Here is a 15,851-nt window from a genome sequence, read left to right as displayed (position 1 = left end):
GGTATGCTTTTTTCAGGGAGCTCATGTTTTTGGTTTCATTCGAACGGCTTCATCGTAAAGCCGTTGTGAACAAAGCGTAGCTTTAAGAAAACTTTGAAGATGCCTTTGAAACAAAAGATGGCAAACTGGGCTCGTGTTGCACAGCTTTCGTTACACTGCTGATGATGCCGGTGATGATGGTGATGTTGTTGATGATGCTGACACCTACCAGCATCGCTTCGCCAAATATCACATGTTGTAAATTATACTCACTTAACACCCCCATCCGTTGGCTTCTTTACTATTTCCTCGAACATCAGTTTCGGACCACCGTTGACTAATTCGCCACACACAGAGCGTGTTTATGCGATTTATTTTTCATTTCCCCCAAAAAATGGATAGGACCGGTTCCCGATTGGAAAACAAATAATTTTCGAACGCCAATTTGAACGCCTTGCAATGGAGGAGAGGAAGTGTTTGAAATATGTGCTCCAAACTTATTCGATAGTGTAAACACTTTCCAAAATGAAATTTTTCTCTAAATTAACAAAACGATCCCAATCTGCTTTCTTTCACCTACGCGTCTCACGTGGAAAAAAAGATTATTTTTCGATTGTTTTGTTACAGCAAACCTTTACCTACGTTTAACATGCTCAACATATCTCATCGTAAAGACGGCACCCTTTTTAATGGAGCCTGTGAGCTTTGTGTTTTCCACTCTCCAACGCACATACACAGACACACACTTACCGGCCATGGAATTTATGTAATCAAAAACAAATCAATGGGCAAAGCTTAACAAATTTCCTAAAGCTTTCCACGAGCCCATAAAAGCCTGCGCCTGTGGTAAAAGGGAATGGGAAGAGGATGTTATGTTGAACACAATTGAAACCGGCATGCACCCAAAGTGCAGTAAACGATTTCGGAGCCCCGCATAATCTCGAGAGCGCGGGGCGTACAGCGTTCGGAAATGAGAGTGAAATGTGAAGTGAAAAAAGATAAGCTTTAAAAAAAAGCGGCAGTAAAACAATCCGATGATCTGGTATGCGCACCGAACCGTGCGCATTACATGATGGCTGTAACGAGATATAACCAACCGGGCGGAGTCGGAAATGCGACCCTTCCGCCCGCCAGATCGCTTTTCCATATCGGAGCATCACTCGGGCGCTGGTGCAGCTTTTCCTTTCTCACGTGAGCTCGGCTTGATTTCGATCTTCTGTTTTGGATGGGAGTTTTAAAGAGCAGAAAATTGTTTCCCAAACGCTGGAATGTCACACTTCCGCGGTACGGTAGGAATTACTTTTTGTTACAACGATGCTTCAGTTGAAGGTATATTTACTGATTGAATTAACGGAGTGAAGTTTATAAACCACAAATATTTTTCGAGAAAAATACCCCTAAACATCATATGCCTACTACGTTACATATTTCTCAACCGAATATCGAAGCAAATATTTCATTTTCTGGGGTTCCCTTTCTGCTCGGCCGTCGAAGTCTTTCGTTCCACCGAACACCGAGCATCATCTTGCGTAACAATGATCTATGCTTCATGCGGGTGTGGGTAGAGAGACACCCGACCGACATGGAGGGTAAAAACGATTATGAGAGGCGGATGAAGATGATGTTGAATTCGGCCGCATTTAGTCCGACCCTACTTCTGCTGGCGTCTCCTCCACGATCACGATGCCGTTGCCATTTGGCGCACTCGGTGTCGTGTAAACTAGGCGCGCAAGCGCCTAGGTAGAATATGAAGAAGCACCACGACAGACGTCTTTTCTCCCTGCCACGAAGCTTTGACCTCTTTTTCGGCTGAATCTGAGCTTGTCCTAGGCCAAACGGTTCTCTCCTCATCGTACGTGCAACCTGCTGACTGACAGTATGATTAATCGTTCCTCTGATCACACCGAGCTGATTGCAGTACGGCACGCTAACGCTTTTACGGCAGGATTTAGACAAATTTATGCACCACTTCCAACGTGGTCCGTTACTCTGCGCATGACATTTGTTTACGATCGCGGTATCTTCCTGAGTCTGAGGATCGTGATCTTGCAAATAAGAGCTCGCAAATCGATCGTCTGTGTGTCTTTGTGACAGCATCAATCCATTCCGGGCCGTACGATCACCCACGAGATCGTCCAACCCAACGGCAATATGTAGTCATCTTCCCTCCATATGACTACGTCAGATTCCGGTGAGTAAACATATAAGCTCATTTTTCCTTCATTCCAACTACCAGGCGCAACCAGCAATCGAAGAGGTTGCTTCATCGTTCTGTGTATCTTCCTCTTCGTAACCAGCGTTCCAAGCTCCTCTGGTTGTGGTGGTACTTCCCAGATCCGTCCTACAGAGGCACAGGTTGCTTCTTCATATGATGGCTTCAGGTGTAGTGGGCTGATACCTTCGTCCACGAAACGATGAAAGAAGAACCACACACACGGCACAACATGTATCTTTTCGCTTCTCTACCTCGATCATACGCGAGACCCTCCTGCAACGCCATGACCCTTCGCTCACCTACTCGCGATCGTAAGACGAAGAAGTGGAACGATAGAGTGTGAGAGAGAGAGAACCCTCGATTAACCCTCAACCGTCGTTGTCCGATCCCTTCTCGGTTTCAACTCCATTTTGACTTTAGCACCTTTGGCCACCGCCGGATTCGCTGCCTGCGGTTCTGTGCGCCTGTTACTTTTAAGCTTACTGCGCTCAAACTTTACACGCCGGGCGGCGCGATCGGCTGGATCGCTAAGAATCGACTTACACCACGACCGTATGATTCACCGTACTTTCCGCAAGTTTCGGAATGTGAACCAAATGGATGAACGAAAAAAAAAATAAGCTTAGGAACAAATCACCAGCTGTTGTGTTTTGGTACGCGAACGAATTTTGTTTGCGAAAGCAGATTTCTTGTTTTTCTTTTAAGATCGTTGGCATAGTAAATACAGTATTTGCTTGATAGAGTAAATATAACGCGCAAGTAGAAGCTTCTTTGTGTAGTAGAAAAGTACTTTAAAATTGAAAAAATATTGCTATCATAAATTACATACTTTTCAAAAGAAAAACATGTAAGTTGCAAATCAGTACCTAAGTAATTATTATTTCTAGCAATTCACATTGAAAAGCATTTTAATTATTTTAATTCATATTGTTTTGAAAATAACTGCAACAAAGTATTTTTAAGGAACTGTTACGTTAAAAAAACTCTTGGAGGTAATTTATAAAAGTGGTATACTTTTGTCAATTACTAATTTACTTAAAAATGTTACTAAAGCACTTTTCAAAAATATGTTTTCTTCTTATTGTCCTAATCAATTTGCAACGTTGCTGTCTTGCTTTAATTAAGAAATTCAAAAGGAATTTAATGTATACAATTGATTTCAGAAGCATTGAGAGGAAGAATTGAGTTTTTTAAAAAGCTTTATTATTGAAACCTTCATGTGAAGCTTGCAGATAAAAAAAATATATCAAAAGGCAAAATGGGAACTCCCAATCTTGGCACAAAGTCCTTTCGAATAGGATCCTCGGGTTGAAGGGGCGATACGTTCTCGTAACCAATTACCTCACTCCTTTTCAAGGACATTCGATTCGAAGGTGTTCCACTCCATTTGATAGCACATTGCAAAAGTTGCAGAACCTCCTTCTCGGAACCGAATGCCACGCGTCTTGCCAGCACCGAGACCGGGAAAAGACGACGATACTATGCTCATTTGGTGCAGAAGGATCGGCTGCAGCAATTCGCATTGTTTAAAGTCTTCTTCTTCACACCGCCCGACCGAGGGGTTCCCACGAAAATATGTTTATTTCTTCATTCTTCCGGCACGTCGTCAGTCGGCCAGCGAGAAGGGTAACGCGAGCGGTGTTGTGTGAACCGAAACGGCTCAACCGATACGTTCTCCGGCTCGTTGCGTATGTTTGCCACCTTTGCGTGGCTGTCGCTACGAATACCCAATGATGCTGGTGATTACGGTGACCCGTTTTGTGGGGTTTTTAGTGAAGATTTTTGTCCGCAAAACAAACGCTCCAACTAACCCTTTTGGAGCTTTGAAGCTTTGTCTCTCAAACGCGGTCACGTACCGTTACCAACACAAATTTCGACTTCGACTGGTCGAGTTCTGCTCGTGAGGTCTTCCCTATGAGAAATTAACACACTTCCATCGACTCGGTTCGATTTCACTGATCTTCACACAATCTTCTCCACGATCCCATTAGCGTTTGTTAATTTCCCGTCCACTGTTGCGGTCCACCAGCAGCCCTTCGAAAATGTTGAGAAATAAACAATGGGAGGTCAGACAGCAGTATGAAAACAATCGATCGATCGATCAGCTCCCCCGGTAACACACTACTACTTCCAACATCCCAGAGACAACCAACACTGCGAGATCAAACGAGACGTAAACTTACAACAAAAAACGATCTCCTGAACAACGGAACGAAACGTACGATCGCGACGACACAAAAAGGTACTTGAGTTTTCTGCAAACTCAGCTTAATTTTACACAAACCTTTGGTACGTAAGCTCGCGAATGACACGGTGGTGATCTGCTCAACACGACGATCGGTACGAAACTGACACCGCGAGATTCGGCCTTTCATCCGCTTGTGGTACCGTTGTCGCGGACGCAGTTATGCTTCTCGCGGGACCTGAAGACACACAAAGATCAAGAAAGCTGATCCTCTGCGCGCTCTCTCTCTCTCTCTCTCAATTTTATGTTATGCCCGCTGTATATTCTCCTTTCTTAGCGATTGAGCTTACTAACACAGAGACGAATTATGCGAAAGGGCGCAAAGCAGGTGGCACGGCACATATGTTTTCTCAGGTGCAACAGGAATCTAACATTCGAACATACAACATTGTTATTTTCTTTTTTAATTATGCTATATTACGATCAACGAATCGTTCGCTATCAACGGTTTTTATTGCATAGAGATTGGTCAAGAGGAACATGAATATAGAAAGAACCGAAAATAACGGTCCAAAAGGGTAACAAGCCAAAACCAGCTGCTATTATTAAAGACCTTTGAGGTCCGTTTGTAACTTAATCTTAACTGTCTTTTGATCGTTAACCAAAGTAACACTCTACCGAAGATAACCGGAGAACAATCTGGGCCTTGTTATTCTATGTCGTCATATTGTATAAAGGAATGTACTTTGGAACCACTCGTTTCAAGCTTCTTCCGGCCACCCAGCTGGGTAAGTTCTATAATAACCACATTCTGCACAACCAAACCGCCCAGCTGTTGTATCAATTTGTTTGCTGCATCCAACGTTCCGCCGGTTGCCAACAGATCGTCGATCACGAGCACCTTTTGGCCTTTCGTGATGCTACCTTCCTGCACTTCGAACACATCCTGAACACAGAAGGAGAGAAAAGCATTAGAATCTTTTCCAAAACAAACATCCCTGCCCCGAGTTTGTTTACTCACGGTTCCATACTCCAGCTTGTACTCCTGCTGCACGCACTTTCCGGGAAGTTTGCCCCTCTTACGTATCGGCACCGAAGCAACACCCAGCTCGGCGGCTATCAGCAAACTGAACAGAAAGCCACGAGCTTCCAGACCTACTATCACCTCCACATCGGGACAGTTTTCCTGCACGTACGAAATCAGTACGCTTTTGATGGCTTTACAGACTTCCCCATTTCGAAGTGCGGTAAAAATGTCCCTAATAAATAGAGTAAGAGTTAATCAAACAACGAAACGAAATGGGTTTCCGGCACGCACGGTACTTACTTGAAAAGGATTCCTTTCTTTGGAAAGTCGGGATACTCGCCGATGTGCTTCTTTATCAGCGCAATATTATCGCTATGCTTGGTAGTCATTCTAGCGCTGCTGTGAATTCACCTAACTACTGGGACAGTTACAGAATAGAAAAAAGGTTTTATTAATGTTTTGCTCACAACATCCCAATCGAATCAGACAAAACAATAAGCAATCATCAATCCCGGTTGTGGTTATCAACTGACTGATTTCGATGTGTTGCCGGTATGTTTAGTGTTGGGGCGTCGGTGTTGGATCGGGTGCATGTATCCGATCCCTACTGGGAGCTATTCTTTGTGATCCAAATGATTGGATGAGAGAGATTGACCCTTCATGCTGCATCTATGGCGATTTATTGTGTTTAAGAAAAAAACTTTTCAATGGAAATTTTAAAAATTGATGTTATCGGGTTTGCAATGGTGGAATGAAAACCATTCCATGAAAACTCCGGGAGTAAAGTTGCATTTGTTGATTCTGAACAACAAATCAATGCGAATCGACATCGATCAATCCAATTTGATAACTTAGTTGCTTCACAAATGATCAAATTGAAGCGAACTAGAAGAATAATTTTTATTATTTTACTCAAAGCTCTGCGAAAATGTGAGGATTTACTCCGTAGTCCCATTTGGGGTGAAGAGAATCAATTCCAACCATAAATGCAATGTACATCACTACTAAATTGACAGTGCTTGCTCCATAAAAATATTTATCTTTTAACCAAGGTTTCTTGAACACTTCTCGTGTAAGCACCTTGCTCGAAAGTAAAAATAAATTCAAAAGTTTATTCGTTTTTAACTGACTTAACAAATAATCACTCAAATGAACGATCTTTTGAAGACAAATAATTTTAGCTAAAGGAAGAGTTTCCATTCATTTTAGGGTTTGAGAAAATTTACATGAAAAAAGAAAATTCAATCTAATATTTGACTACCGACTGAAGTTTTTTGCGATTCTTCTGCTATCTTTTGGTTATCGAAATGCGCTGCCAAAAATAAATGTTGTCACCCAATAAATTGATAAAGTATCATCTTCCTTTTATTACTACACTTGCTTGCTGATATATAAAAAGGTCCGCCAAATGGATTGTCCAGTTTAATCAGTATCATCTTCTTTGCGATATAATTTGTTCCCAGTCAACCAATCCGCTAATCGACATGAAAAGTGTATTTTTGCTGTTGGTGCTTGTGGTTACATTGACCACCGTTGCTTCTGGACCGTTGGTTTCGGACCCTGAGAAGACAATGTTGGTACCGGATGGTAATAGCGTTCTATCCAGTGATGCACACTACGTTCCGGACGACGAAAATCCCGCCGTGTCGATCTATGTGGATATCCTGAAGGATGCCGACCACGTGCTAGACCCGGAACCGTATCTAACGCTGGACAACCAGGAAGACGATGATGTACCAGTAATGCATCGCAATCCAGCGATGGTTAACGTGCACGTAGGAATCGACAACCGTGGCAATGGCGATGGAAGAGATCTCGTTAGTATCAACTAGACGGATCGATGGTTTGATTTTCGATCGGTGTCTCTAGCGAACAATAAATCAAATCGGTGCAAAACTCCTTCCGCATGCATTCCTCACTGTTGGTCGGTTGTTCGATTTTGGTCCGTAGCTCTTCCAAAAGATGTTGCTTTAACTCTTCAACCGTTGATTTTCGATGCGTTGCACATAGATCAACGGAACAGGTTTCCTCGTAATCGTCATAAATCGATCGAAGAAAGGTGGTCAATTGGTGCGAGTATCTGAAATGGAAACATGCAGTTGAACGTTGTGAAATATACGATGAGGCGCGGAAACGATCAAAGGCCCAATCCCCCATACCGTACCTGCTGTAAAGTTTAATCTTCAAACGCTTGTCTTCCATCCGATCCAACCTTATCATTGTTCCCTGCCAGTATGTGTTATCGGCGCAGTACAGCACGGTACGATACGCGATAGTCGATAACACATCGGAAAACCCTAACCGTCCGACACAGAACTCCTTCAGTCCGACCGTGGGTTCGCGCTTGTAGCAAACAGTCAGCGGCAGAAACTCGGATGTGCAGGTAACCGTCAGTAGATCACGGCTGATTTCTTCCGGTTTGAAATGCACCCAAAGGTCGGTGCTGTATAGTTGCGTTTGCGATAGCTCTAGCGGTCCCACGCTGAGCTGCAGCTCATCGCATTCCGTTTCGATTGCCGCCACGTTGTATTTGATGTAACAGTCAAGTGAAACACCCTGGCCCAGTTCGAACAGAGTTGAAAGTTTGTAAGTGGCTACAAAAACCGCCATATCTTCCGAATATAATACTCTGTCCTGAAAGAAAAAGGAATTAAAAAATTATCCAACATATGCAACCATTCCACCCTACCTTTTCAGCAATCCATTCTTGCTTGAATGCCACTGGATTGGCAATCAAATCTTCCATTTCCATGATTTCATCGTATGATTTTAAATTGTAATCATCGTCACGCAGGCGATAAAAGCGGGTTGTGTATGAAACAGGTCTCAGACTTCGATTTATCAGCATCAGCCTTAGGTTTGTGAGTGTCAATCGTCTAGGAAAAATAAAATAAAATAAAATAATATAATTTGTTTATTTTTATTGATTTCTAGTAAAAATATACGGGTATACAAAAGATAAGTTAAAATAGTAAAAGTCAAAGACTAATCATATCAGGCGCCTAGATAAACTTTATCTAGTACAGTGATTCTCAACTGTGGAGACTTGGTGTTTGTATTGTGCTACTTAAATTGAAACTCTTAATTTATAACCCCACCAAAGCGAACGAGTGAAGCAAAGCTATGAACTAAAATCTAGACAAGACCTTTTCGCTAGCATTCCTACCTGAAGTTATATTCGATTGTTAAAACGCACCACAATATCTTATCCAAATTTCTTGTGTATTGTTAAGAGGTAAGCGAGTTTGTTTTTATTCATCCGACAAAAAATTGATTTGTGCGTAATAAGAATTCTTAATGCTCTGGTAAATATTATTGTCTTCACAATTTTAAATCTTATTAATTACCAATGACTTACTATTTGGATTACTTCTTTCGAAATGTTGTTTCTACATTTCCTGTCTATTTTACGTTTACGATCCTTCTGCCATAATCTTGTGTGTCGTAAGTATTGGAAAAAATTTTTTTTTCTTGTTTAAATATCATTTGAATAAAATCCCGGTATGAAAATTTCAACTGACACCATTTTTTAAAAATAACTGACAGGTAAACTGAAACGCGAATATAACATCAACCAGATACTTTCGTGGACGAAAATGTTTGAACATTATGACTCACGATTTTGAGTATTCCATGAACTCAACTCTACGCAAAGAAAAAATTATCTGATTCCTTCCTTACAATGCACCGATATTTATGCAAAGCGCTGTAACAATCGACCGTTTGTTTATCTTCACCCACGGGAAGAGAGCAAAAGCTATAAAAGACACCCCTGTTGGTTCGCTTTTTCCCAAGCCGGATACTCATTTTCCCAAACCGGTGCTCATCGATTGCGATTTCCCCTCAAGCTGCACATGCTCACCAGACAACAAAACAGAACGATTCACCCACCCCGCAGCGAAGGAGGGTGCGCAGCAGGGCTGGCGGATCTTTGCACAGTCCCGAAAATACACATGGCCACTACGGCAGAAGAAGCAGGCATCATCCCCGGTCGCCCACCATTCGGAGAGTTCTCCGATAACGCACGCGGTTCCCGCGACGCTCCCGGAGGTGGATGGACCAAAACGGCCGCGGATTTTCTCGCGTTCCGAGCGAGCGAGTGGCACTGCAGCGCACCCGAAATGCCGCACCGAGCGCCGAGCAGTGGCCAGCCCGTCAGTTCGGTTAGTTTGCGACTAAACTTGGCACGGTTCGCACGCGCCAAACAAACGCGATACTCTCGCACGGACGCACTCCGTGGTGGACACCGTCGTGGGCCACTTGTGTACGCGGGGAGTGGTGCGGGCCGGTGACCGGACGCGATATCAACCTGCGTTACGGCCGCTCGGCCTCCGTTGGCTTGTGCGGTTTCAGTGATTGGTGTGCACCGTATCGGGACGGTGTGCGAGCACGCGTTTCTGTCAAACGATATCATCCCCGGCTTGGCCAGGAGTACGCAGTGAAGAAGCGCACCTCGTACTTGCTGTTGCGGCGCAGTGTTTTTGTTCTATTTTTGTAAGTGATTTTTTTCTAATTCCCCTCTAGACCTTTTCCGCCGGAACCGTCTCTTGTTAGAACTGTCCCACGCATGTAGAGTAGTAATCGGCATCACTTGCGGTTGTTATCCAATAGTTTCCCTCCTCCCTCTCGTGCAGTGAATGTTGGCGATGGCAATGGTTTGTTGTGTCGTAACGTGTTCCTCACAGTTCCGCCGAGAATCTTCACTGCTCTAGAATGCATCTCACATTGTTACAATCGCGAAAAGGAAAGCATCGAAGCGCGCCATGACAACATTTTCCCGATAGCAAACAACTCCGTGTTTTCCATCCATGACCGTCAGTTTCCGTTGCGAGAAGAGAAGCAAACCGTGGTAGCTTTTATTTGCTGTGAACGGGAAAAATGTGATGCGAAATTATTTCACAGTTCTTATTCGTGAGATTGGTAAATAAAGGCCATCGCTAATCATTCTAACCTCTCTAGAAGCCGCCCAAGAAGGTAGAACCATCCGTATGAGTACCAAGAAGAGAGTGAAGGGAAAATGCAGTGCCACAAAAGTGATAGAAAATCCCTAGAACAAACGTTACCTAGACCTGAAACAACGGACGATCTATTTACTAAAATAAAACGTAGCTCCAACCACGGCACCCATTGTCCTTTGACGCAAAGGGAAGGAAAAAATAAAAATGCCCTACCAGACCAAGATGCGATGCCTCTCATTTTCCGAGTGCTCGGAAAGTGTCATGCGAATAGTTATTCGGGCACTGCCAGGGATGTATAAATCGGTCGCATGGGGAAGTAGAACTCTCGCCTGCGCGCCAGCACCGGATGGACCGTGTTGTAGCAACACGCCATGGCCACGGCAAACGGCGCTCCTCTCGCCGGAAAGATGGTGCACCTGCTCGTAGTGGTTCGTCTTTTTCGTGGTGTTGCTTGCGGAAATTCAATCCTTTAATGTTGAACTTGCACACTCGGGCGCATGCCGGTGCGGTGCGTCGGTTGGTGGGTGAGTGGGTGAGTTGGGGGTAATGTTTCTCACGTCGTGGGAATCGTGCCAAAGAAAGAATAGATCGATACAGTTCATTGAATGGAACAGATCGGATAGAACAGAACGGACGAACGGATGCCTACCTTGTGATGGAAATGTGAGCTTGATTCGAGAAATGAAGCGAGAAAGGGGGGCGAGGGAGGCATAAAACATACTTCCGGCATTCGACTTGCCATATCTAACAGTATTGTGTTACACTATTTGGCAAAATTATTTGTGTTTGCAAAACGTTATAATAAATTGAATTGTAAACTATCAAGCGTAAATAATGAAAAGGAAAACATTTCTAAAAATAAAAGTAGTTATAATAAGAAGGAATCCAAAGTTGCGGCAACAGAAAATGTTGGTTAGAAAAAAAAAGATCGCAAAGATATCGTCAATAAACATTTTTCACACTCGCTTCATTGAAGACGGAACCCTTTAGGTGCATACAGCATGCATCGTTGCAACATGATGAACGAAGTGCTATTCACATTGCACTAATGACATAACACGGGAAATATGGTCGTTAACGACCACTTGACAAAAACATGACGCTAAAATGCAATGGGTAAAACACTAATTGAAACCATTCTGCAAGATGACTTGTGATTTGTCGATACTGCTATTTGAACCTAGCATTTAAAGTATTCAAAGACAAACAAACATATAACTCGAACAATATTATATACGACATTCTTTGTAATTTAATGGAAGGAAAAAAAACGTAATTTTTACATCCGTTTTCTTTCAAAGATCCTTGACTTCTAATGAGAGGAATATATCTCCTTTCGATTTTTCTAGTTAATTCATTTATATTTTGATGAATATAAAAATTTGTAAAATAAAATTTTATATACTTTTAAATGGTTTAAACAAATGTTCCCGGGGAAATAATTCTAGAACAAGGAAGTTTTTGAACTGATTTCCATTTTTATTTATTATTAACAGAATTAACCATACGGTGAAGTTTTCCTGCTGTTTTTCTCAGCATGAATCACGTTGATAAAATTTATATTAATTACAACATTTTCATCAGATTTGTTGAAATGCTTTAGTGCTTGCTCAACCAGTTTTCACTGTCCCAGTGTCCATTAAAATGTTTGGTTGTAGAGCTTTAAAACTTTTCCAAAGAATAAAAAAACATTAGTCTTTCTATACAGTTTCCATTGTGCATTGATTGCTTCATTTTAAACCATCGTCACGGTAAATAGAGTTTTAAAAAAAGTGCACAATCGTTGCGTAAACGAAACGCCCGCACAATATTAATTATGGTAGGTTGGGAATGTTTTTCCACCTCCACCGATTCAACTGAGCAGCAGCATAAAAAGGCTGACAAAATCGAAAGCCCCATCGATGTGTGCGTTGGAAAAACGACAACATAAAAACCTAATTTGCATATCATCGTGGGCAGAGGGGTTCTTATTTCTCTACCCGGATGATATCGTTTTTATCATTTAACCATTCTGTTGAAAAGCATCAAAATGGAACAAAAGCAAGTGACATCAAATTTCACTAACCATAAGTCTCTTTCCCTTCCCCCGACGGTCCGCTAGAATTTATCTCCTACAACGAGCGTGTGAGTGAGGAAAACTTTTTAATTGAATTTCGAAGTTGAACTAATTAGCTTACCCACCCTTTCACTTCTCATAAGCTTTTCCGCACCGCTTTCCCGGGACTGGTGGTTCGCAATGTCGCCTCCACTAAGCCAATTTCCCCCCACTGCAAACTAGAAACGATGATAACATCATCAACCCGCGCCACGATTGTTGTTGGCGAATAAAGTGACAAAGATAAGAGTCAATCTAGTGGACCGACCGTCACCGCTCATTGGCAGAGTAGAGGGTAGGACACACCAGCGCTGTTTTAGCCAAGGGCCGGCACACAAAATGCAGCAAACAAACGGAGGGATCCACCCGGCGCAGAAGTGGCACACCTCCGATAAAGCTACCAATTGAAGCGCAAAATTGCATTCTGGAAAATTATGCACCGGCACACGCGGCTGCACACGAGTTTTGCAGATAAAAAGCTTAAGCGACGACAGCCGGATCTAGTGCGGGCACTTTTATATCGAGCAGACGGTAGATTGAAGAGACACTTCACTTCACCTCGGGCGAATTAGTCAGCGCTTCACGGTGTCCGTGATGGCTCTTCAGCAACCGAGTGGTTTTATTTTTGATAGCGAGAGGGAAAAAAAGCCCCTTCGGTGGACGTTAAAATTTCAACTTATAAAAGATCAACTTAAAATGGTAATATAAACGGAAAAAAGGGAAATGAAAGAGAGGCTATTAAAATCCCATCGCCATTTTTCTTGTTGTTTTGGTTTTGCACCCCCAAATGATCGAAGCGTTATCAGCGATGCAAACGACGATCAAACGCTACAATCAGCATGGAACCTTCCTCCCTTATTCGACCCTCACACACTGGGCAACGGGGAACAGCATAAGCATCTCTTGACCTCGGTCGATTTCAATTTGCCCCAATGCCACCCAACCCCACCCGCACGCAAAAAGGTTTCGAACAATCACGTTGAAACGAACCGACGGGAGCGTTTTTCCGCCACCCCACCCGGTCGGGGCGGATGGTCACGTTTCGTAACTCGTCTTCTTTCAAACGCCGGCTCTACAATTCCCCTACCAGCGGCCCCCTTTTGCCCACTCAACCCTGGCTACATTCAATTCTCATCACACTCTCCACCTTTCGCCCGCCCCTTTTTGCCCGCCAACGTACATTGGGGTACGCCTTATCAGTGCGTGATCAAACTTGGACGATCTTGAAATGGAACATTGCTCGGGGCAGCAGGGAACGTGGCTTAGTGGACGCTCAATAAAACTAGCACCGTAGGAATGGGTTGTTTACTCCAGTGTTCGCGATTCGTAGAACTAGGTTACGTTTTAAAAGACTAAAACTACTGAAGCGCATTACTATGTAACTCACTTGATTTTATCGTAAATCAGAGTGATGGTTGCATATTTTTGAGCTCAAAGTAAACTGTTCAGCAACGACAGAGGTACGGGTTACATTTATTTTTGAATCTTTTTCAAACTTATTAGCTTACAGAACTTGACGTCTAATTTCTAAAAGCACATTCCACTGTTTCGTCTGATTGAAAAAGACTATTAACAAATGACATTAGAAAAGTGCATTTATACACTTTTAGGTACTATTTTTAACGGGTTCGATCTCATTATTTGAGAACAACGTTCGAGCTATATAATTCGAAATTTATGTTACCTTGCACGCGGTTCTATTGAATTTAAATGGATCTTTTTTAAATTTAATAAAAATAATGAGTTTGGTATGATGAAAAGTAAATCTATGTTCGTAACAGATAAGTAGCCAAAGAAAAAACTAGTGAAATAAAATGCCCTTCACTTAAATGCCCAGTGAAATGAAATGGGATTGTTTGGTCAAATATAAAAGACACATGCTCCATGAAGAGTAAACAATTTCAGGCGAAAAGCTTTGGAATTTGCAGATGTTTAAAAGAGACACATTCGAACAGTGATAGATTCTAAGCACAAAAGGCACAATAAGGGGTTTTTTTAGTTATAAAACTAACAAAAAGAAGGAAACCCATAATGACCCACCGCAAGCTAATCCGTGTGTAATTCATCTGTATGGTTTTTCATTTTAATTCTCTAGCCCACAGATAAACCTCGCAAAGAATAAACTCGGCCTTTTTATGCTGACCAGCGCAAACGCGGTGCGTGTTTGGTGACCATCTATATTTTTTTGTGAATTGCCATCTGACCCGGCAATTTCGCACAAAAGACGAGCAGCAGAAAAATGGAGCATTCCGAGGCATGTTTTCTATTGTTGGGGTTTTTAGATGCTCGTATCGTTTGCTGGCTCTATGGCACTTTTATGAAATTGCTCCGTCCATTAAGTTTCGTTTCATCATTGAGCCGTTATCAAGGTGAATGGTTTGATAGTGTGTTTGTGTGTGTGTGCGGGCGCCCGTGATTCTTTAACCATCGACATAATCAGTTTATGTGTTCGCAAACAAACGATGCAGCCAGTCAGGAACGTTCAGTGTAGTACAGTCGTTTAGTAGTAGCAGACGTTTCTACCAGTCAGTTGAGCATTCGATTCGAAAAAATGAGATATCTCCGAGAGGTTGGTGGGGGCAGTCAAGCACTCCAGTAGCCTTGGCGTGAATTGATTGAAAACACCATCGCATTTACCTCGCTCATCGCATACCATTGATCATCAAACATCAGACATTGGAATTCCAGTCCTGAACCTCGGATTTTTAATTAACAAGGTATATTTAGGGAAAAATATTAGAAGGTATTCTCGAAACTGAGGCTGTTTAATAATTTGCAAATGAATCGCACGTGGATTCTGCGAAACGTCACTACAAGCTTAGTGGAGTTCTAGCCCATGCCACAAAACGCAGGAAGAACTTACGAAACCGAACAAACTGGCGTTACACGTCCCAGAATCTGTGTAAGGGCAAACACGCTTGCAAGAGTGATTTATTTTTAATTCACATAACGACCACAAGTTCCGCTGGTTCGCTTATAAAAAGCTCGCGTTCTGTATTTAATTTTCTTTTTTACGAATGTGTCGTGCGCTGTTTCATAGATGCAACAACGACGACTGAACTCATGAATTTCTAACTATTAGTCATTCACAAAATTACACCGACTGAGGGAGAAACAATTTTGATTGTTGCTCCAACCATAGCTAATGCTTTGTCGCAAAAGTCACAGCTCCTCGTTACGAAAAGGTTTTCAAATGTAAGTCACATGCAAGCGGAAGTCCAATTTCGTAAATTTTACATGTTAGTTTTCGACATTCGCTTTAAAACCATTACACTCACACAATGGAGCAGCATATTTATGAGCACAAGGTCCGAAAGTTTGGGGAATTTGTTGCGATGTAAAACAAATGATTCCAGAGGAAGGAGTAAACTGTGGCCCTAGATGCCTTTTAC

At 42.5% G+C, this 15,851-nt stretch overlaps 2 protein-coding genes across 2 annotated transcripts in view; both read right to left on the bottom strand.

Moving 5' to 3' along the window:
* Positions 1-4,840: 4,840 nt before the first annotated feature.
* On the bottom strand, positions 4,841-5,943 carry LOC131294985 (adenine phosphoribosyltransferase). The gene is made up of 3 exons (XM_058323042.1): positions 5,707-5,943; positions 5,401-5,638; positions 4,841-5,325 (listed from the first exon to the last, which is right to left on the bottom strand). Exons 1-3 carry the CDS (start codon positions 5,793-5,795, stop codon positions 5,089-5,091), a joined length of 564 nt encoding a protein of 187 aa, XP_058179025.1. The 5' UTR covers positions 5,796-5,943; the 3' UTR covers positions 4,841-5,088.
* An 873-nt stretch (positions 5,944-6,816) lies between these two features.
* The window catches only part of LOC131283046 (uncharacterized), a 33,203-nt gene continuing 24,168 nt past the window's right edge, over positions 6,817-15,851 (bottom strand). The window contains exons 2-4 of the mRNA XM_058312606.1: positions 8,096-8,282; positions 7,571-8,040; positions 6,817-7,486 (exon numbers count right to left, since the gene is read on the bottom strand). Of these exons, the coding sequence (XP_058168589.1) occupies positions 7,231-7,486; positions 7,571-8,040; positions 8,096-8,282 (913 nt within the window). The 3' untranslated portion in view covers positions 6,817-7,230. The remainder of the gene's footprint in view (positions 7,487-7,570; positions 8,041-8,095; positions 8,283-15,851) is intronic.

The sequence above is a fragment of the Anopheles ziemanni genome, chromosome 2, assembly GCF_943734765.1.
Source record: "Anopheles ziemanni chromosome 2, idAnoZiCoDA_A2_x.2, whole genome shotgun sequence".
In the NCBI taxonomy this organism is placed as follows: domain Eukaryota; kingdom Metazoa; phylum Arthropoda; class Insecta; order Diptera; family Culicidae; genus Anopheles; species Anopheles ziemanni.
This window is presented reverse-complemented; position numbering and strand designations above follow the sequence as displayed.